Source organism: Erpetoichthys calabaricus, assembly GCF_900747795.2.
Source record: "Erpetoichthys calabaricus chromosome 1 unlocalized genomic scaffold, fErpCal1.3 SUPER_1_unloc_22, whole genome shotgun sequence".
Taxonomy (NCBI): Eukaryota; Metazoa; Chordata; class Cladistia; order Polypteriformes; family Polypteridae; genus Erpetoichthys; species Erpetoichthys calabaricus.
This window is the reverse complement of record NW_026261588.1, coordinates 930,830-953,681: the sequence shown is the minus strand read 5'-3', so window position 1 is coordinate 953,681 and position 22,852 is coordinate 930,830. Positions and strand designations below refer to the sequence as shown.

Genomic DNA, 22,852 nt, shown 5'->3' with positions numbered 1-22,852 from the left:
TATCTCTTCCACCTTTTCACCTCAAACGGATACTCAAAAACATTCATTAATCGGAGTCTACACAGCAGACGCCAAATGAATCAGCAAACAATTGACTTAAATCAGAACCCCCACCCCACCTGGCACTCACTCCCTTATCACCATAATGTGTCAGAAGGCACAGCACGCACCCTGACCAAGTGGGGCATCAGAATAGCACACAAACCCACGAACAATCTGCGCACGGTCCTGTTTAATGCTAAAAACAAGAAATCGACAGCCGAAACACAAAACGCAGTTTATAGTATTCCATGCAATTCTTGCTCAGCGGTATACATAGGACAAACGTCAAAAAGAATCTCAACATGTGTACAGGAACATCGCAGTGCCGTCAGAAGAAAGGACGCACTATGTTTGATCTATGCACATACTAAATCGACAGGACACACATTCAACTGGGACAATGTAAAAGTAAAATTTTAGGCCAGTACTAAAAGTGCCAGTGAGTTGGCCGAGTCTTGGCTATCAGATGAAAACGCCATCAACAGACACTTGGACATAAATCCAGCATATGCCAACTTAAGAAGAACATGTACACAATAAATAAAGGTTGAAAGCTCAGGAATAAAAAAACTATTTTATGATACGTGATTCTTTTTTCTCCCTTTGTGGATCTCCAGCTGCAAATATATATTATATATATATATATATATATATATATATATATATATATATATATATATATATATATATATATATATCCAAATCCCCGCGTTTCGCAGCGGCGAAGTTCTGCTTTTAAATTTTTATTAAGAAGAAAAGAAAACCTTTTTAAATTGAGGGAAAATATACCAATAACAATTTGTTAACGATCTGCCTTTACACAGCCTCTCCGCTGTTTTATAAACGAATGCCATATAAGGCCGTCCTTTCTCCTAGCTTAGCGGTTCTGTATTCTTTTATTTTTCATTAATTACGATTGTTATAGTTATTGTGTAGCTATTTGAGACTCACTGTTCTGTTCAGGTACCCATTTCCTTTATGTAGTCCGCGGATTCTCCGCTATTTTTTGTTCGTTTATTACGATTATAGTTATTTATTGATTCCCTTCTTTAGCTGACTGCCTGGTCATATAAGGCGCTCTGCTGTTTTTTTGTGAAGCAGCCTTAACACAGCCTCTCCGCTGTTTTATAAATGAACGCCATATAAGGTCTTCCTTTCTCCTTGCTTCGCCAAGGAAGCAGCCTTTTTATTTAATCCACGGGTTCTCCGCTGTTTTTTTTTTTTCTTTTTTTACGATTGTTATAGTTCTGTTTGTATACCACGTTGTCAGTTTAGCATTCCGGTTGTAATATGACCAAGCCATGCAAGCCTATTGTTAAGAATGCAACGTATAGTTGTACAGGAGAAAAGCAATCTTGCCTCAAATCAATGGCAACCTTTTGTAGATCTATGAACTTAATTTAAACTTCAGGTTTACACGGTGCTTTGTTTCCGAAGTACCTGCACTCATGAATATGTCTGTATGCGTCAGTCGCTCAAATCCCCGCACTTCGCACCGGCGAAGTACTGCTTTTAAATTTTTATTAAGAAGAAAAGAAAACCTTTTTAAATTGAGGGAAAATATACCAATAACAATTTGTTAAGGATCTGTTTTTTTGTGAAGATGCCTTTACACAGCCTCTCCGCTGTTTTATAAACGAATGCCATATAAGGCCGTCCTTTCTCATATCTTAGAGGTTCTGTATTCTTTTATTGTTCGTTTATTACGATTGTAATAGTTATTGTGTAACTATTTGAGACTCACTCTTCTGTTCAGGTACCCATTTCCTTTATGTAGTCCTCGGATTCTCCGCTATTTTTTGTTCGTTTATTACCATTATAGTTATTTATTGATTCCCTTCTTTACCTGACTGCCTGCTCATATAAGGCGCTCTGCTGTTTTTTTGTGAAGCAGCCTTTACACAGCTTTTCCGCTGTTTTATAAATGAACGCCATATAAGGTCTTCCTTTTTCGTTGCTTCGCCAACGGAAGCAGCCTTTTTATTTAATCCACAGGTTCTCCGCTGTTTTTTTTGTTCGTTTATTACAATTGTTATAGTTCTGTTTGTATACCACTTTGTCAGTTCAGCACTCCGGTTGTAATATGACCAAGCTGTGCAAGCTTACTCTTGAGAATGCAACGTATAGTTGTACAGGAGAAAAGCAATCTTGCCTCAAAGTTCAGTCAGTTAACGTGAGCCGCTCTCTTGTGTGATGTTGCGATGTCCACGGCTTAATTTAATGTTAGCTAAGACCCGGCACTTAAAAGTTTCTCGCTACAGCAATTTTAACTCCGTTACAAAGTGATCCAAAGTCTCGTTTATACCTCGTGTCTTCTCATTAAACTTGTATGTCGCGAATATGGTATTGCAAACGGTAGCGGGAGCGTTTCTATAAACTTAATTTAAACTTACGGTTTACACCGTGCTTTGTTTCCTCAGTAGCTGCACTTATGAATATGCTTGTATGCGTCACTTGCTCGCTTCTTATTGTTTCGCTGCCTTCTCAATTGTGTAATGAATGTTTTCTTCAGCGCTCTTTGGGGCTCTTCCTTGTTTTCTACATACTGCGTTCACAGTCAGTTCATGTGATTATGTGGGTGGCGTGATGATGCGATACGCAAGTCCGCCTCCCACGGCCATCGAGCTGCAGTCCATTACAGTATATGGACAAAAAAGAGGTTCCAGTTATGACCATTACGCTTTGAATTTCGAAATGAAACCTGCCTAACTTTTGTAAGCAAGCTGTAAGGAATGAGCCTGCCAAATTTCAGCCTTCCACCTACACGTGAAGTTGGAGGATTAGTGATGAGTCAGTCAGTCAGTCAGTGAGGGCTTTGCCTTTTATTAGTATAGATAAGTTTATGGAGGATTTACATATTGAATCTCATTGTACCATACCATAACAATAAAAGAATTCAATTCAATAGAAGAGAGCACGTATTTACATATGATGACAACTGTCTTCTAAGTCGATTTAGATTTCCAAGCGCTATCTTCTTGAACCTCTTGATATCATTTTTAAGATGAAATGCAATAAAGTATATATATTACATTATAAAGATAAATGTTTAGCTCCATTTAAATAATGTATTTTCTTAATGACTGCGGTGGGCTGGCAACCTGCCCAGGGTTTGTCTCCTGCCTTGCGCCCTGTGTTGGCTGAGATTGGCTCCAGCAGAACCCCATGACCCTGTAGTTAGGAGATAGCGGGTTGGATAATGGATGGATGGATGGATTTTGTTAATGATTAAATATGCAAGGACTCTGTGGGCAGCAGTAGCAATGAGCTGGCGCCCAGTTCAGGGATTGTTCTTGCTGGGGCTGGCGCAACTCTGGATGTATAGATGGATAGAATAATTAAACATGTGCTATGAAGACAGCAAAATGTTCCTTAAAAGTTTTGAAGAATCAGTGTTCTATGCTTACAGATGGCTTGACATTTATTAAAGATATGATTGTGTGGCGATTGGTTATTTGGAGAAAGAAAAGGAAGGACAGGAACAATACTACTGTTAGGGGTTATTACTTTTGAAAGAGACAGTACTGCTGCAATAAATTACTTTATTGATGGTCGTGCACTGTGCAGCAAGCATCTTGTGGCTGGCAGAAACAATCTCTGGACAGGGCACCAGCTCATCAGTATTACTCCATCACCGTGCCTCAAAGTTTTATACATACTTTAATTTTTATCATCATGAAAATGATATCGAGTATACATCTTAGTATTTAATTTGTTCAGAGAGCTGTAACATCATGAATGTAATGGATTCTGTTTCCTGCCAGCATAAGAGAAAGCCCATTTAAGAAGTACATAGTGATTGACACGCAGAGAGCACATAGAAGAACACAATAAATACAAAGCATTTAACGTGCTACTTTAGTTATGATGGGATTTGAAAAACTATTGAATTAAACCAATTTAAAATGAACTTTATGACATTCTGTTTTAATGACAAAATAAACTACATGATTAAAGTGGAAATTTCAACCTTTTTTCCCACTATGTCCCAGGTTATTTTCTTTTCTTTGTACCCTAATACACTTCCATATGACACTCAGACGGTGGGCTACGACTCACCTTTTCATGGTGACTTTGGTGTCTGACCACTTCTTTTTATTTTAGGTACTGTGCGACTTTCTGAACTTGAACTTTTGAGTTTCTCCGCCACTCTGTCACGTGATCAACTTCCTTTTGTTGTTTATACCACTGTTTAAACCAGAGTTTCTCAACCTTTAAGTGTTTGCAACCTGAGTTTTCATAACAGTTTTAATCACACCCCCCAAACTTTTTTTTGAAAGGAGCCCACTAATACCAATTTGTTCTGTTTTAATTAATGATATATCATAGATGCATATTTTATTATACCTACTTAACTTTTATCGACATTTATCTAACTCTATGTTTATTTTTCTAGTATCAGAATGTACTTTAAGTTAATTTGTTTTGGTTTTAATAGATGTATTTTTCATATTTTTGCTTCTTGTTTTCTTTTTTTTCACATCTTCGCGCCCCCCTAGGGGGGCCCACCCCACAGATTGAGAACCACTGGTTTAAACCAACAAAGTGTATGTTTTTCCTTACCTCTACTTGGTATTTGCTGAAATATTTCTTTATCCCCCATGCTTTTGCCATTGTCTTTTGACAGAATGCAAAACATAAGTGGCTGATTATATTGATTTGCATATTCAAAGAGGCATAATTCTACGGAGGAGTTGCGGTGAGGTGGCAGGTGCGTACACGAACATTAATATTCACAGTGACTGGGATTTTTGAAGTGGAAGAACGTGGATTTATGCATCTGGGTTTTTTTGTGTGTACGCACATTTCTGTTTTTGTCCGTACGCCATGTTTTAGTGTGAATTCTACGCACGACATTATGCATGAGGCTCCTGTTCTTTTCTAAATGTTCCTAATGTTTTAATATTCTAATTTTACACCAAGGGATTTATACTTTATCTGTGTTGAAAGTGTTCACTGGAATGGTGAATGTCATAGGAATATAAATAACAATCCATTTGTGAGGGAAATTAGAAATGGTGGTCCAAATACACATAATACTGTGTCATGGACTATGCAGAATCCATTAGGGAAAACACTGGAATATTCAGTTCCAACTTCTGCTGAGGAATTTAATGGCATTTATTAGTCAAAATGCTTCAGATGAAATAAATGTTAACAGTTGATGGAAAACATTTACCATTTGTAGTGGACACAGGGGCTACAAAATCCGCTATTAAGTCAGCTGATTTAAAAGGTGTTCCACTGTCAGATAAGCATTTCACAATAATAAGGGCTGAAGGCACTCCAACCTCAATTCCAGTTGCTTCGCACCAACAAGTCCAGTGAGGGCAATTGATAGATAGTCATGTCTCCTTCTTTTAGGAAGGAGATCTGTTAGGAACTTTTGTAAATGGAAATGTAGATTAAAATGTTCCCTGGATGACGTCTATTTAGCTTCTCCTGAGGGTTACCTTAAAATGCTTCAAGAAATCCTTAATCAAGAATCAGTTCATTTTTCTGGGTTTACTATTTCTGGCACGCAAGAGGCAAATTACACAGAAGACATTAGACACACTGCTCTTCTGTCCCCCTTTTCACTTCACCACCATCTGGTTCAAGCGCCTGCACATATTTGGGCACAAGATAAAAATGAGATTATGACAACATCGGAAATGTGACAAACATGAAGAGACCACTCTGTCCATTAGCAAATGGCTAAGCTGTCCCAATATCTCCTTTAGATCCTTCTTAAAAGTTGTTCAGGTTTTCTAATCAACTCCGTGTCTTGGTAGTTTGTTCCAGAGTCCCACAACTCTTTGGACTTGAAGGTTTACAAAAAATGTATGTGCAATTAACACATGTAATTATTCTACAGTTCCCAGAAGCCCACTATTTTAGCAGTGGTACCACCAGTGACCATGTTGTAGATTTATGTAGTGAGTTCAATTTTTGATGACCTTTATTTTGTTCCCTACTTTTAAAGCGTGTGAGGAGGACAGTTTAAAATTACTTCAAATGTCAGCTGAAAAGGGTTACAAAGTGTTTTCTGAATTGCAGTTTTGCCAAGTGAGATACCTGCGTCATGACCTGTGTGGTACCACGAGAGCCATTTTACAGGAGCGTATTGCTGCTATTTGAAACTCAACTCAAATGATAAGACACAAACAAATGCTAAGTTTCCAGGGATTTGTGCTCAACACAGACAGAGGATTACAGAACATGCATTAATAGTATGGCCGCTATAAGACATTTCTAAACCTTCTGCTCCTGACCCCATACCGTGGACTGATAAAACATAGGAGAGTTTTTATTAAATAAAATGGCTTATGTCTCAAACTCCAGCCTCAGGTCTTCCTAATTTTTAAAAACAATTCTTAGATAGATAGATAGATAGATAGATAGATAGATAGATAGATAGATAGATAGATAGAGAGATAGATAGATAGATAGATAGATAGATAGATAGATAGATAGATAGATAGATAGATAGATAGATAGATAGATAGATAGATAGATAGATAGATAGATAGATAGATAAAACCTTATTAATCCCCAAGGGGAAATTCCCATACTCCAACAGCAGCATACTGATAAAAACAATATTAATTAAATAGTGATAAAAATGCAGTGCAAGTTAAAAAGTGCAAGGTGGAGAGTGCCAGGCAGGTATAACAGACAATAACTTTGAATAATGTTAACGTTTACCCCCCCCCCCCCCCCCCCGGGTATAATTGAAGAGTCGTATAGTTTGGGGGAGGAACGATCTCCTCAGTCTGTCAGTGGAGCAGGACGGTGACAGCAGTCTGTCGCTGAAGCTGCTCCTCTGTCTGGAGATGATCCTGTTCAGTGGATGCAGTGGATTCTCCATGATTGACAGGATTCTGCTCAGCTCCCGTCACTCTGCCACGGATGTCAAACTATCCAGCTCCATGCCTACAATAGAGCCTGCCTTCCTCACCAGTTTGTGTAGGCGTGATTCGTCCCTCTTCTTTATGCTGCCTCCCCAGCACACCACCGCGTAGAAGAGGGCGCTCGCCACAACTGTCTAATAAAAAAAAACATCTGCAGCATCTTATTGCAGATGTTGAAGGACACCAGCCTTCTAAGGAAGTATAATCGGCTCTGTCCTCTTTTGCACAGATCATCAGTATTGGCAGTTCAGTCCAGTTTATCATCCCGCTGCACTCCCAGGTATTCATAGGTCTGCACCCTCTTGTTATTTGTTGATGAGTCACAGGGGTTTTCATAAGCTGCGCTTATTCAGGGATACAACTCCAGGTATTGTCCAATTGCTTATTATTTAAACATGTTAGATGAGAGGTAGCTGCACTCCCAGCATGCCTTAGGGCAGTAGCTGCAGCTCACCTGGCCTGAGAGGCTGCACAGCATTTCCTGCTAGGACACCACGTCACACTCTTAGTTGTGTATGCAATGGCTACTCTACTGACTATAGCAGCAACTCAGCACTTGACAGCTTCTAGACTGAGCAAACATGACTTGTCTGTTTGAGGAGCTCCTAATGTTAAGGCTCAGTGTTCTTCTCAGTTCAGTCCTGCTACACGTTTACCTTCATTGCTTGATGAAGAAGTGGACGAGAAATCTCATGAATCTCATTGCTGCTCCTCGTGCAGATCTCCAAGACACGGCATTGCTGAATGCTGACTTAGATCTGTTTGTGGACGGCTCCTCCAGCTGTTTTATGGACGGTGATATTCAGACAGATTATGCCACATGTACACAAACAGAGTGCACAATAAAGGCTTACTTTCCTGATGCTTGCTCATCCCAGTGTGTGTAATTATTTGTCTTGCCTAGGGCTTGCATTGTAGCTGAAGATCAAAAGTCGGTTTCTGGAGAGTGACCCTCCAAAGGACCATTAAAGTGTCAAAGCTGCTTCTGCTGTGCCGTTCAGATGATGTGCACTGGCACACACTCCCAGCTGCTTTGCACCTTTGTCTGCTCGCACCCACCACCTGGATCCACCTAATTTCACTAACTGGGGGTCAGATCCACCCGTATACAATAATATTCCCTGTTCTGTGAACCAAAACTCCAGACCTGGGAATCAGGGGACCAGGCCACACACCATGACTGATGGACATTAGCAGCCGAGAAGTGCATCTGAGGTGTTCATTAAAGGCCTGTCTGTACTCGGATGCAGACACTTGCAGACGCACACAGAGGATGTACACCCTGGTGTGACTGAAGTGAAACTGTTCAGTGCACAACCCTGCATTGGTCCAGAATCTTCCCAAAGTTTTGTGTTTGCCTTTACGTGTCAAATTGTGCCTGCTGCAAATGTCAACCCCCCGACTCACTCATGCAGCTGATTTTAATGCTGGCTTCTCCAGGTATTTGCAGCCCCTCGGGCACTCTGTGGCCTCTTGAGGAGTGTGCCCCTCTCAGACCCCTTAATACTATTTCTGGTGCGATTGCTAATAAATTATTCAGTCACTGGACGTGGATCTAACCAGAAGTCCAAATGTTTATAATAATTTACGGTTCTCTGTTTCATTTTGGTTCATTTTGCTGAATATTTAGCAATAGAATTTAAATTTTTATTTTAATTTCAATGTTTACCCCTGCGGTTGGCTTGGTGCCCTGCCCGGGGTTTGTTTCCTGCCTTGCACCCTGTATTGGCTGGGATTGGCTCCAGCAGACCCCCGTGACCCTGTAGTTAGGATATAGCGGGTTGGATAATGGATGGATGTTTACCCTTCACTGAAACATATGGCCCAGGTTCACTTCCCGGGTCCTCCCTGCATGGAGTTTTGCATGTTCTCCTCGTGTCTGCGTGGGTTTCCTCCCACAGTCCAAAGACATGCAGGTTAGGTGTATTGGTACTTCTAAATTGTCACCAGTGTGTGCTTGATGTGTGTGTGTGTGTGTGTGTCCTACAGTGGGTCAGCGCCCTGCCCGGGATTGGTTCCTGCCTTGCACCCTGTGCTGACTGGGATTTGCTCCAGCAGACCCCCGTGACCCTGTATTAGGATAAAGCAGGTTGGATAATGGATGGATGGATGGATGGATGAAATATATGGAAAAGTACAGCGGAGGATTGGAAATGCTAAATTGGCCTGTGTGTGTGTGTATGTGTGTGTGTGTTTACCCAGCGATGGAGTGGCGTCCTGCCCAGGGATTGCTCCAGTGCTTGCTGGGATTTGCTTGACCTACCCCGTGATGTGCTCTCGATAAGTAGATTAATAAAATGGATGAATGTTGTTTTGTGAATCTTACAACGAAGAACAAAAACTGAGGGACTAACAACATGAAAATGAGCAGTGAAAGTGGGGGTCCGCAGCAGCCTTCTGTCACTGACTGCCAACACAAACAAGTGGTTGAGAAGGACAATTTAGTTCTGTCACACAGCAGCCATCCTCTGTCTCCAAAGTGTCACTTGTGGCCATCAAGCTGCTGATTTAGGGTCTCAAGGGTGAAGAACCCCAGATTGAAGTCCTCTTTTATCTCAGAGATATCAGCCTTCTGAATTCTAGTAGCTGCAGGAATCCTGCAGAATTCTGAATTATTATTGTGTGCTCTTTGTTATTATTGTTCACAAATCGTTATTCTGATTTGTAGAAGTCTTATGCTGTGAGTGCTGATTACAACAATGGCTGTCACATGTGTTCTCTTTTATTATTTTCTTGTCCCTATTTACCAATAAATCTTACATCCAGCCGTTGTACAGTCCTGAAAAGCAACTTGAACTCCATTGAAACTGACGTCTCCCTGTACATTATGTGTTAAATTTGCACAAAAACACTTTACTGCAGCAGCCCTGCAGTAAGATGATTTAGAATTCCTCTGGGGTGGTTTTAATAATAAGGAAAAATGTTTTAACAAATAAAAAAATATATATTTTAAAGAGCCACGAGAGGCTGACATTTATTGATATACAAATGTAATTTCTTTATTAAAGGTTTAAGATTCTCTGTTTTTATAGAATTGAGCACAATGCTGTTCTCTGACGTATTAATTGTGTTCTGTATGAGGTGAGCAGCTGCGGCTAATGAGACTTCACAAATATTAACAAATGTCAGTCTAAAGCAGCAAATCCTACATTTAATTCTAGACATTGTGAAAGTAGAAAATTACCTGCTTGCAAGCTACTTAGGGTTAATAGCTGCTATAACAGCAGGGTTATTCACACAGGCGTCTGTCATAAGACAGGGTGCAGTAAGCTAACCAAAGACAATTTCCAGTTTCTTTAGAAACACATCTATTTGACACAAGAGACCTGACCTTTCCTTCTTTATGGTCTATCTGACAAGTAACAGAAAATAAGAACAGATGGCCCATTAGTGTACTAAAATAAAATGCTTAAGTAAACGATATTATGTTTATTTTTAAGAAATAAGGGGAAAGAAGAAGAAATTATAAAAATCCAATTGAAAAAATGTAACTTTGCTCTTCTCCCTTGCAACGTAGAATCCAGGTACTCATCTGTGACTGAATAAAAATCTAACTGATTGAACTTGTCCTGTCTTCCTCGGAGGGATTTTTCTTCCACAACATCAAACCTCATTTGACCTTCTCAGTCGTCCAAAATGTTTTGAAAGAGGTATGACAGACAGAAAGTTCTTCACATCCAAGTTTTATTAAAGGTTTAAGTTTCTCTGTTTTTCTAGAATTAAGTACAATGCTGTTCTCTGAAGTATTAATTGTGTTCTGTATGAGGTGAGCAGCTGTGGCTAATGAGACTTCACAAATATTAACAAACGTCAGTCTAAAGAGCAAATCACACGTTTAATTGTGGACATCAAACCTCATTTGACCTTCTCAGTCGTCCATTTCAGTTCCTCACAGTCACCTCAGTGTCATTTAGTGAGCCAGCAGTGTGAGGAGTGAAGGCCGACTGCTCCGTCTGCACTCGCATGTCAGCTGCTGCCTTAGTGAGGAGGAGTGCGGATTAAAGTGCAGAAATAGAAACATTAGATTCAAAATTGAAATGAAAAGTTGAACAGGACACAAAACCAAAATGATAAAGGAACAAGTATCTTATAGGATTTGATTCTTAAACAAATCGTCACCTGCCTGACCAAAGCTGAACAGAATTTCAGCCGTCGTCTGAGCGCTGCTGTACACAAACTATAACTGCAGATATTAAATGATATTTACATTTCAAGATTTTGGGTAAAATTCAAGACATTACTCAACAGTTTATAAACAGATAATGAGTTCTGGCCCAAAGTAATGCAAAATACAATAATCATTTTTCTACATAAAATAAAAAACAGCAAAAACTCTGAAGAATTCAAATCAACTGACAGGAGTCTCCTATGTTTAAAATGCTTTTTATTTAATATTGCAATAATGAGAAGTTTTATGAAAATAATTGTGGTGAAGTAAGCAGTATTTACACTTTACCCAAATACAATACAATGATGACAAAACCAAACATCAACAGTAATATGGTGAGTATAAGAAGATGTTATTGTTAATAAACCTGAACAGGAATTGTACTGCTAATCTGAAAAATGGGCAAATGCATAACAATAATTCTTTACATTTATATAGCGCTTTTCTCACTACTCAAAGTGCTCTCCACACAGGGAGGACCCGGGAAGCGAACACAAAATCTCCTTACTGCAAAGCAGCAGCACTACCACTGCGCCACAAAAACATCAAAATAACTAAACAAAGAAAATTATTTTACAATGTTTACTTGAGGTTTTAACATTTACAGTAAATTGACCAGTGAAGAAGATGGGCTAAATATTTTAAACGTCAGGATAATTTTAAGTGCCTTTTGGAACCAGGAATAAAAAAAAGCATAAAGAATCGGATTAATTCCAAAGCTGACTTCACTTAGCAACACTAAGACATTGTGCAGGATACGTATGATATTTTTACTAAAATCAGTTGTCAGACTGAAAATATTAATAGGCAGCCAGCAGATAATAAAAGCCCCCACGACTATTCCTAATGTTTTTGCGGCTTTTCTTTCAGACGGTTTTGATATTTTTCTGTCACTCGACTCCTCAGTTTGACTCTTTTCTATCATACAGTTGATGGCTCTTGAATGGCTTCTTGCAACTACAAATATTCTGATATAAAAACCAATCATTAGGAAATAAGGAATAATAACAGTAATGAATAAACAAAACGTGACCATTTCATAATAAGTATATACAGCACAATATTGTTCACATACCTCTACTTCAATATAACTAAAATATAAAAGTATGACTGTAATTAAAAGTGCAAACAGCCACAGCACAGCAATGCTAATGGTTGCAACAGTCAAAGTTATTTTTGAGCTGTAAAAGAAAGGATGGCAGACAGCAATGTAGCGATCAATAGATATTAAAACCACATTATATACAACAACTACACTAAAGTAACTGGTAAGTGCAGAATACAAATAACAATAAAAATCTCTAAAGTACCAGCAAGTTTCAATCAGGACAATCAAAGTGATGGGCATCACAAAGAAACCCACTAAGCAATCGGCCGCTGCGAGTGAAAGGATCAGAATATTAGTTGGCGTGTGCAGCTGAACAAAATGAGAAATAGAAATGATGACAAGAAGATTTCCAAACACTGTCGATAAAAACAAAAGACACGAGAAAATATACAAAGGTCCGTATACTTCTGTTTCAAAAATCAGTTTGGGACATGATGCATTACTATGAGGAAAGCAACGGCCAAGTTTCACTCCATCCAAGTCCATGTCTGTCATTTGAGTGATGCCATCATGAGAAGAGCCGTCCTGCCTGCACACTGAGATGTTTATACACTGAGGCCCTGCGACTGCCATATTCTCTCTGCTGACGTAATTCACATGAGGCGTCTCTCTGCTGTGTGTGCTTCACAAATTCTCTCAGGATGTTTGTTTGTTCATTTCAGTTCTTACTCACTAATGAGTTCATCAAATCTCAGATGACTTCATATTATTGTATACCTAAGGAGCAGCACAGGGCTGCAGTGGTCATTCCTCACACCTCCTGACACTTGGATTTGAACTCTGGTCTAGCTGCTGGATGTCTACAGTTTGCTTCTTCTCCCTGTATCTGCTGAATTTTTGTCCATATATACATAACAGCAAGCAGCATATTAAATCAGTGGGTTAAAATGAGCTGAGGTTGTGCCCAGTGGTGGTCTGACACTCCATCCTGCGCACAGTGCTGCTCAGAGCCCCTGTGACTCCTGTGAACTGACCCAGCATGGAGTGTGCTGGACCACCCTGTACTCATGAGAGGCCCATACATTCCAGCAGAATAAACACATACACACACACACACACACCCACACACACAAACACACACACACACACACATATATATATATATAGGGCGGCACAGTGGCACAGTGGTAGCGCTGATGCCTTGCAATTACAAGACCTGGGTTCACTTCCCAGGTCCTCCCTGCGTGGAGTTTGCATGTTCTCCCCATGTCTGCGTGGGTTTCCACCGGGTGCTCCGATTTCCTCCACAGTCCAAAGACATGCAGGTTAGGTTCATCGGTGATCCTAAATTGTCCCCTAGTGTGTGCTTGGTGTGTGGTGTGTGTGCCCTGCGGTGGGCTGGCGCCCTGCCTTGCACCATGTGTTGGCTGGGATTGGCTCCAGCAGACCCCCCTGACCCTGTAGTTAGGATATAGCGGGTCAGATAATGGATGGATGGATATATATATATATATATATATATATATATATATATATATATATATAGTGACAGGAGGCTGGGGGGCAGACCCAGCCGGGATGCCTGGAAGGACCGGGAGGCAGTTTATTCGTTCCCTGGGCCATGAGGGGGCAACCATCCTGGATTGAGAAGGGACCAGGGGGTGCCCAGAGAATCGAAGAGCCCAGGAAACCTGCACACAGGGCGCAAGGCAGGAACAAATCCCCGGGCAGGGCGCCAGCCCACCGCAGGGCACACACACTAAGCACACACTAGGGACAATTTTAGCACCGCCAATGCACCTAACCTGCATGTCTGTGGACTTTGGTAGGAAACCGGAGCACCTGGAAGAAACCCATGCAGACACGGGGAGAACATGCAAACTCCATGCAGGGAAGATCCAGGAAGCAAACCCAGGTCTCCTTATTGCGAGGCAGCAGCGCTACCACTGCGCCACCCCCATACTTGATGTTCCAGGTCTAAATATTGTACAGTAATCCCTCCTCCATCGCGGGGGTTGCGTTCCAGAGCCACCCGCGAAATAAGAAAATCCGCGAAGTTAGAAACCATATGTTTACATGGTTATTTTATATTGTCATGCTTGGGTCACAGATTTGCGCAGAAACACAGGAGGTTGTAGAGAGACAGGAACGTTATTCAAACACTGCAACAAACATTTGTCTCTTTTTCAAAAGTTTAAACTGTGCTCCATGACAAGACAGAGATGACAGTTCAGTCTCACAATTAAAAGAATGCAAACATATCTTCCTCTTCAAAGGAGTGCGCGTCAGGAAAAGATAATGTCACATAGATAGAGAAAAGCAAACAAATCAATAGGGCTGTTTGGCTTTTAAGTATGCGAAGCACCGCGGCACAAAGCTGTTGAAGGCAGCAGCTCACACCCCCTCCGTCAGGAGCAGAGAGGGAGAGAGAGAGAGAGAGAGAGAGACAGATAAAAAAATCAATACGTGCCCTTCGAGGTTTTAAGTATGCGAAGCACTGTGCAGCATGTCGCTTCAGGAAGCAGCTGCACAAAAGATAGCAACGTGAAGATAATCTTTCAGCATTTTTAGAGACGAGCGTCCGTATCGTCTAGGTGTGCGAACAGCCCCCCTGCTCAATCCCCCTACGTCAGGATCAGAGAAAGTCAGCGCAAGAGAGAGAGAAAAGTAAGTTGGGTAGCTTCTCAGCCATCTGCCAATAGCGTCCCTTGTATGAAATCAACTGGGCAAACCAACTGAGGAAGCATGTACCAGAAATTAAAAGACCCATTGTCCGCAGAAATCCGCGAACCAGCAAAAAAATCCGCGATATATATTTAAATATGCTTACATATAAAATCCGCGATGGCGTGAAGCCGCGAAAGGCGAAGCGCGATATAGCGAGGGATCACTGTACAACCTAAAACAAAACATAAACATGGGGATTGAAACCAGAACTGATCAGACTTACCAGTCCAACGTGTACATTTTGTAAAAGCAGATTTGTGTAAGGTGAGTATTCAAGGACCACCGTCATCAGTAAGTAGGGGGACCAGCATAATATGAATATGCCACCACAATTCCTAACATCTTCCCAGCCTTCTTTTCAGACTTGAACATTTTGCTCTTTCTGCTCTGGGCTGAGTTTTCTTTGTCTCTTGCTAAACTGATAGCTCTAACATGTCTGCTTGCTATTAAATAATTATTCTGCCGTACGGACATGTCATGATGGAGAAAGGCACTATAAATATAAAGTAAATAAAAAGTCTGCCAAGCCCCCGGCTGCAGTGTAGACATACAGACATTTGCCGGTACAGTCTCTCCTGATGTGGTTTCCTTCTTTGATCACATTTGTTAGAATGTACAGAACACATGAGAGCCAGATTAACGACACAAAAAATAACACTTTATATACAGTTACTCCACTGTTCTGAAATAAAGGTAGCACACTGTAAGATAGGCTGCTAATAGAAACTGAAGTTAAGAACAGATAACATCCATTAAAACAAGAGGACATTGTGTCCCCAAAATATCAGCAGGATTCATTGGAGTTGAAGAAGTCAAGATACATCACGATCAACCTGATCATAAAGGTGACATCTGCCAGGGACACCACAAAGATGTTTGTTGGAGTGTGAAGCTGTTGGAAGTGGGATATGGAGATGATCACAAAGAGATTTCCTGATAGCAAAGTAACAAGTGCTGAATAAATATAAAGGCCAGTGTCGAGTTTCATCTCCAGAATAACTTTAAGGCAAGAAGCGTTGTTGTTTGGAGAACAAAGGCCACCAAAATTGACATTTTCCATGTTGTGTTTAAGTCAAGTGAACAGTGCATCTGTTTTAACACTAGAATCCCTGAAACCTACAAAAACACTTGTAATCCAAGGCCACCTTAAATTCCTTTGCACCTCTCCTCATCAGCGTCTTTTGTTTTGCAAATGTGTCGATCAGCACAAGCAGCAGTAGCCTGCTATCTAATCCCCCTGCCACTACATCTCAACTCGGGCAAAAAGTTCTCCCAGCTCAAGTCTCTTTAGCTGGGTGTTAGGTGCCTGGAGTTGTATTGGGCAAATAATATATCGTCATTAGCAACACATGCATTTCATGTGTGTTCCGTGTCTACAACAATCTGGGTAAATGTAGGATGACAGGAAATGTTGAACACATACCTAAGACAGAATCTTTTTTCATATTATAGTACTAATGACAAAATTTTTACATGAAGTGAATAATGCTGTCTGGTGCCGCTAAGATTCACACCATCAAGATGACGGTGATTTATTTATTTTTACGGAGGAGATCCCAGGGACGCTCCCAGCCTTGGCCCGACCCGCACACAATCCGTAAACAGAGACAAAATAATGCACACTGGAATCAAACAACAATTAAAGAATATAATGAAATTAAATGAAATGAATGAAAACAATACCACCCCTGTACCCCTACGGCGAAATTACATTAAACACATAAACACAACAACAACAACATTTATTTCTGTCGCACATTTTCTTACAAATAATGTAGCTCAAAGTGCTTTACACGATGAAGAAAGAGAAAAAAGACAAAATAAATAAGAATTAAAATTAGGGAACACTAATTAACATAGAATAAAAGTAAGGTCCGATGGCCAAGGAGGACAGAAAAAACAAAAAAACTCCAGATGGCTGGAGAAAAAAAAAAAAATCTGCAGGGGTTCCAGGCCATTAGACCACCCAGCCCCCTGTAGGCATTCTACCTAACATAAATGATCAGTCCTCATTGTATTCAGGGTTCTCATGGACCCGCCACAGCAAAGTCCATGGAAAATAGCAACGGTTGTAATGAAATGATGAGGACAGTAAGTCCAGAGATCTGTACATTGAAAGGGAATGAGAAAACAGTTCTACCGATAGACACTGTAAAGGTGAAGACGGGTGGATGGTTCAGGAGCGCTCCTTTTCTTGTGGGAAAGCCATGAATCCACTATAAGTCCTCAGCACACAGGTAGACAGAAGACAATCCAGACCCCAACAACGAAACAATCCAGGACTCAAAGACTAAGTACGGTTGATCAACAGAAGGCATCCAGACAGGTACACGGAACACTGAATACAAAAACAAAACACCTTTTTTCTTCTTTGGACGCCTGTCCTCCTTTTAAGCCACTCTGACCACCTTTGACCCCAACAGCCCCTGCAGGGACTGCTGGGAGATGGGGTTTTAACTAATAGTAGCACTGCTACAATGTGTGAAGACTGAAGTCCAAATATCAGATAAACACTTTCACAAAAGGTACACGTATAACAAAACAAGTGTGCTTTTATTGAAGAATATAACCGAACAAAAAGAAATCGGATTAGGGTACAACACTGACACGACCGCTTGGGTGGTGCAGAGGTAAGAACTGCTGAATCATACCCAAGAGGATGACTGCTCGATTCCGGACACATCCCAGAGTTACCGTTTTGAGTAGTGAGCTGCTCTTATTTTTTCTATTATTGAATAAAAACAAACATTTGATTTAAGTCTGTAATAGCCTGTGTAAATTTCTGGTACTTTTAAAGGATTTTTTTCTCTAAGTCACGTTCACAGTCGCCCTTATCTGACACTGCTATTTTCAAATGAAGACGTGCTATAACAAAGGTGAACTCAGATGAGGATGAGGGTTCTACATCAGAGAAAGAGAACATAAGCCGTCCACGCAAGAAATGTCCACCCACACATAAGAACAATGTAGCTGCACCAGGTGGAAAGACGAAAGATGGCACCGTTTGGATGCAGCAACAGGTCGAGCGTAGGTCCTGCTAGGTAATCTGTGACACGCATGTCCTTCAACAAAACAGCAGGGCTTACAGAGCTTGCCAAGGTATCGTGCAAAGTTCTAGTTGTGATTATGTTTTGTGATGGTCTTTATATAAAAACATTTATATGTTACTTATATAAAAGCCAGAAAACTGCTTAAGTGTACGGTCATTTACTCAACACTGTTCAGAATAACAGTTTGTCTCAACAACAATTCTTTTGATCACGCCATCATCAAGGAATAACTTCAAGTAACTGGATCTTGGCTGTCAATGTTCACTTTTATTCCTGGCTGCCCAACAACAACAAAACAAGATGATGTTGTTTTTTTTTTTAAACTGGGTCAACAGAAACCCAAAGTCGAGCGTCACTTTCGAATTAATTTGAATAATTTTCGGTTTCACTGTCCTTTTCAATTTCACTGCCTAAAGACAGATTCACTTTGTCTTCACTGCTGATGAGAGGCTCTTCAACCTTACTGCTAATATCGTTGTCAAGATCGTGTAACACCTGGGGCCTCATGTATAAATGGTGCATACGCACAAAAATGTTCCGTGCGAATGTTTCCACGCTCAAATCGCGATGTATAAAACCTTGACTTGGCGTAAAGCCACGCGCATTTCCGCGGTACCTCATACCCTGGCGTACGCAAGTTCTCTGCTCGGTTTTGCAGACTGGCGGCACCCAGCGTCAAAGCAGTGCTACTGTTACTGTGTGGTTACCCTTTCTTTCTTAGATCCACATACCTGACGCGGCTTTATAAATACACTGAAACTAACTGCATATTGTTTATTAGTGTAATGCATCTGATTGTAATTAACCTGTAACAATATAATGGTCCAGGAAATAGCCATAGTATTCCAAAAACCATAACTGCTTTAGCGTTGTTACTCTCACTGCACCTTCTTTTTCTTCTTTCAGCTGCTCCCGTTAAGGGTTGCCACAGCGGATCATCTTTTTCCATATTACTCTCACTGCACCACTCGGAGTATTTATATCACTGTATCTGAGTGGGGAATCACAGCAGCAGCTGATCGGAAAGAGAATTATCGGTATACAGTATCAAGCACACGCTGCCTGAGCCACGGCAAAACGCTTCAGAGACTTCCCAGTACGGACTTCGTGGTTCACAAACAGTTTCATCCCAAGAACTCTAAACGCACTCAATCAGACCATCAAGTGCTCCTTGTAGAACTGTTTGTACTTACAGTATAAGAACAATCACCTCACTGTAAACTTGCACAACAGTTATAATATTGCACAACATGCGCCACTTTATAAAGCGCATATTTACAAATGATGACGATATCATTTTTAAGATGAAATGCAGCAAAATATGTTGATTATATTATACAGATAAAACTTTAACTTCATTTAAATAATATATATTGTTAATAATCAAACATGTGAGGACACGGTGCCGCAGCGCTGGCTAGTTCACGGATTATTCTATACCTCGTGCTTTATTCTTGCTGGGCTGGCGTGACACTGGTAGGATAGATAGGTAGAATAATTAAACACGTACTATGAAGATATTTCAATGTTCCTTAAACGTTTTGAAGAATCGTCGTTCTAAGCTTACAGATGGTTTAACGTCAGTTACAGAGCTGATTGTGTGGTGATTGGGTATTTGGAGAAAGAAAAGTAAGGACAGGAATTGGAGGTTAGTACATTTCAAAGAGACAGTACTGCTGCAATAAATTATTTTACTGAAGGTCGCGTATGGCACAGCAAGCATCTTGCGTGAGGCAGGAACAAGCACTGCCCACCGTGTTCCCATGTTTAATATCATGCTTTCATTTCTATCATCATGAAAAAGATATCTCGTATACATCTCATTATTTGAATTATTCAGAGAGCTGTAATATCACGAATGTAATGGATTCTGTGTCCTGTCGGAGAAAGAGAAAGAACAGAAGCATGTAGTGATTCACACACAGAGCACATAGAAGATCAAATACAGAACAAAGCATTTAACGTGCTACTTTAGTTACAATGGGATTTGAGAAACTAGTAAATTAAATGATTTTAAGATAAAGTTTATGATGTTCTACTTTAATGGCAAAATAAACTACATGATTAAAGTGGAAATTTCAAGATTAAAGTTGACATTTCGTACTTTTTCCCCACTGTGTGACAATTTTTTTTCTCTGTACCCTAAAAAACTTTCATATGACACTTAGACGGTGGGCTACGACTCGCCTTTTCAAGGCGACTTTGATATGTGACAACTTCTTTTTTATTTCGGGCACTGTGCGACTTTGTGAACTTGAGCTTTCGAGTTTCTCCGACATGCTATGTCACTCGATCAACTTCCTTTTGTTGTTTATATCACCGTTTAAACCAACAAATAGTACGTTTTTCTTTCCCCTGTGCTTTTTCCCATTGTCTTTTCACAGAAGGCTGAGCTTAAGGGCTGTTTACAATGATTTGCATATTCAAAGAGGTGTAATTCTGGGAGGAGTTGGGGCGGGACAGCAGGCACGTGCACATGCGTTACTTTTCACGCTGATCGGGATTTATGGAGCGGAAGAATGTGGAAGTTGGCGAACGCACAGATTCCTGCATCTGTATTTTTTTGTGCGTAAGTACATTTCCGCTTTTGTGCTTACGTCATGTTATAGTGCGAATTCTATGCACGGCGTTATGCATGGGGCCCCTGGACTGCTGAAAAACGTTTCTTACCATTATGTTATTATGAAGCCATGCCTACAATGTTGCCAAGGTATTGCTCAGGCCTAATACTTACGTAAGACACGCCTATACCATTTCCCATGTAACACTGGGGACTAATGCTTTCCACCCAGTTTTCGCAGCCCAAGTGATGCTCGTGTCTCACACTAGAGAGGTCAAATCAAACAATCTGGCAAATGACAGCATGGCTACTTTCTGTATGTAGGCCTTACTGCTCACATAACTGAGCAGATATTTATTTCTTATTGATCTGCAATACTTTATTCAACATCATGAAGAATTTCTTATTTTGTAATACAAACACAGAGTTTTAAGTGGGATGACAGGTCTTATTAAATAATTTGAGAATCTGAATAACAGACACAAATGAGAACCATCAACAGGGTCCAGCAGAACCCTTCTGTAATTTAAATTGATAAACCCTTATCACCTTGGCTCAGACAGAGTTATATGAGATACTCAGTCGCCACCATAGACAACATGGCTGTCACTTCAACTAGGCAAGTCTCAGAAGGGTAATGGTGAACTTTTAACAGCACATTGCTTGTACTAAGAGAGGAGACACTGCTATGTGTCACATAAATTGGCTGTAAAGACTGGACACTTCCTCCATTGGGCAAATCTGACCACGCCACTATGTAAAACAGGAATCTTCAGTCAAACATAACAGATGAATCAAAGGCTTTTCCACAGAAAGCGATGAGTGACACTGAATGTGACAGCTCTGATGACGACATCAATATGTTTACAGAATAAGTGACAGGCTTCATTAGAAAACTCAAGGACAATATGGTTTACAAAGTCATCATCACGACTTCACAATATCAGAAGCCATGGGTGGATAACACCACTACTGATGCACTAAACACAAAAACCGCTGCTGCCAACTCAGGGTTTGTATCTGGGAGTATGGATGGTTGCAAAGCCACCTCGTACAATCTATGGAGAGCCGTGAAATATTCTAAGCAGTGAGATGGAGGAAAAGTGAAAGGATAATTTGAGCAGTCTGATCTTAGACACATGTGGCGAGGATTACAGATACAGAAATAACAGACTATGAAGCAACTGCTCCCACCCTGGTCAGGGCTAACACCTCTCTGGCCGACTAGCTGAATAGTTAGAAAGAATCTAAATTGTCCCCAGGGGGACATTTGGCTTTTTATAGAAGCTCTTTAAATAAATAAATGCATAAATAGGTAGATAAATAAGTAAATAAATAAAAATACACACACCCTTTGGTCTGAACATACTGTACACTGGAGTTACTATAAAGCAGAGGTGGTGAAGTGCATGGCAGAGGGTGTGGTGCATTTGGGAGGAGACAGGCTGGCTGGAAGAATGAGGGTTAGGGTTGGGATAAGAAGTCCATCAGGAGGTCATGATGCCCAGCAGAGTAAGCAAAAGCTGATGTTGGCAGTAGGGCGAGAAGGTCTATGCTGGGAAAGTGCTAGTGAGTGAGTCTGATTACAGAGAGTCCTATAGGCCAGGAGGCTTAGGGCATCAAGTAGTTTGCCAGCCAGACTGGCCAGAGACTCCCTCTCTCATCGGAGACAGAAAGTCATGAAGTCCGGGTGGGCAGAGGGTGATGTTCCCATACAAACAGCTGTAAACCTACTTTTGCCCATATTTGTATGTAAATGTGCCATGATAACGGTGTTTTTATTTGTGAATGAGTGGGTTATTAATTATTTTCACTTCAAGGGCAATATGTGATTCTTTACTTTGTTGTAAGATGCTAATTTTGTCATGTTTCGAGTGTTAAAATTGTATTAAAATGTAAAGCATTTGAATGTCATCTTGGGCCTCACACAGCCCTTATGTTTGGAAATTGGGGTAATAGTGCCATCTGTTGGTTAGCTTGATGAATAGCATTTCAAGTTTAAAGAACTGAAAATGTGCTTGTTGTAATTACTCCTCCTGGGTAATCTATAATATATCAGTCTGCCATTTTGATTGCTTATGTGTGACATGCCTCCATTGGTACTTGTGTCCTTACCATATTTCTTTATTTCTGTTTATATTCCACACACACATATATTTACTAAAGTGTTTGCTGTGGAGCCTGAAAGGGCATTCAGGCTGCTCTCTGTTGTGCCTGCAGTTCTTTCTAACCAAAGAATTAGGCCAGATGGCGTACAATCAGCCCAGTAACGTACATCTGGGCTGGTGTGTGCATACTGTATATACACAACTGGCTATGATGTGGTTTACTCTTTTCCAGAGGATCGCATAAAAATTACAGTTT

At 40.6% G+C, this 22,852-nt stretch overlaps 1 protein-coding gene across 1 annotated transcript in view; it reads right to left on the bottom strand.

Annotated features, from left to right (window-relative positions):
• Positions 1–12,900, bottom strand: part of LOC127526358 (trace amine-associated receptor 13c-like) — a 71,485-nt gene extending 58,585 nt beyond the window's left edge. Inside the window, exon 1 of the mRNA XM_051921742.1 lies at positions 12,179–12,900. Coding sequence (XP_051777702.1) covers positions 12,179–12,784 — 606 coding nt within the window. The 5' untranslated portion in view covers positions 12,785–12,900. The remainder of the gene's footprint in view (positions 1–12,178) is intronic.
• Positions 12,901–22,852: the final 9,952 nt, after the last annotated feature.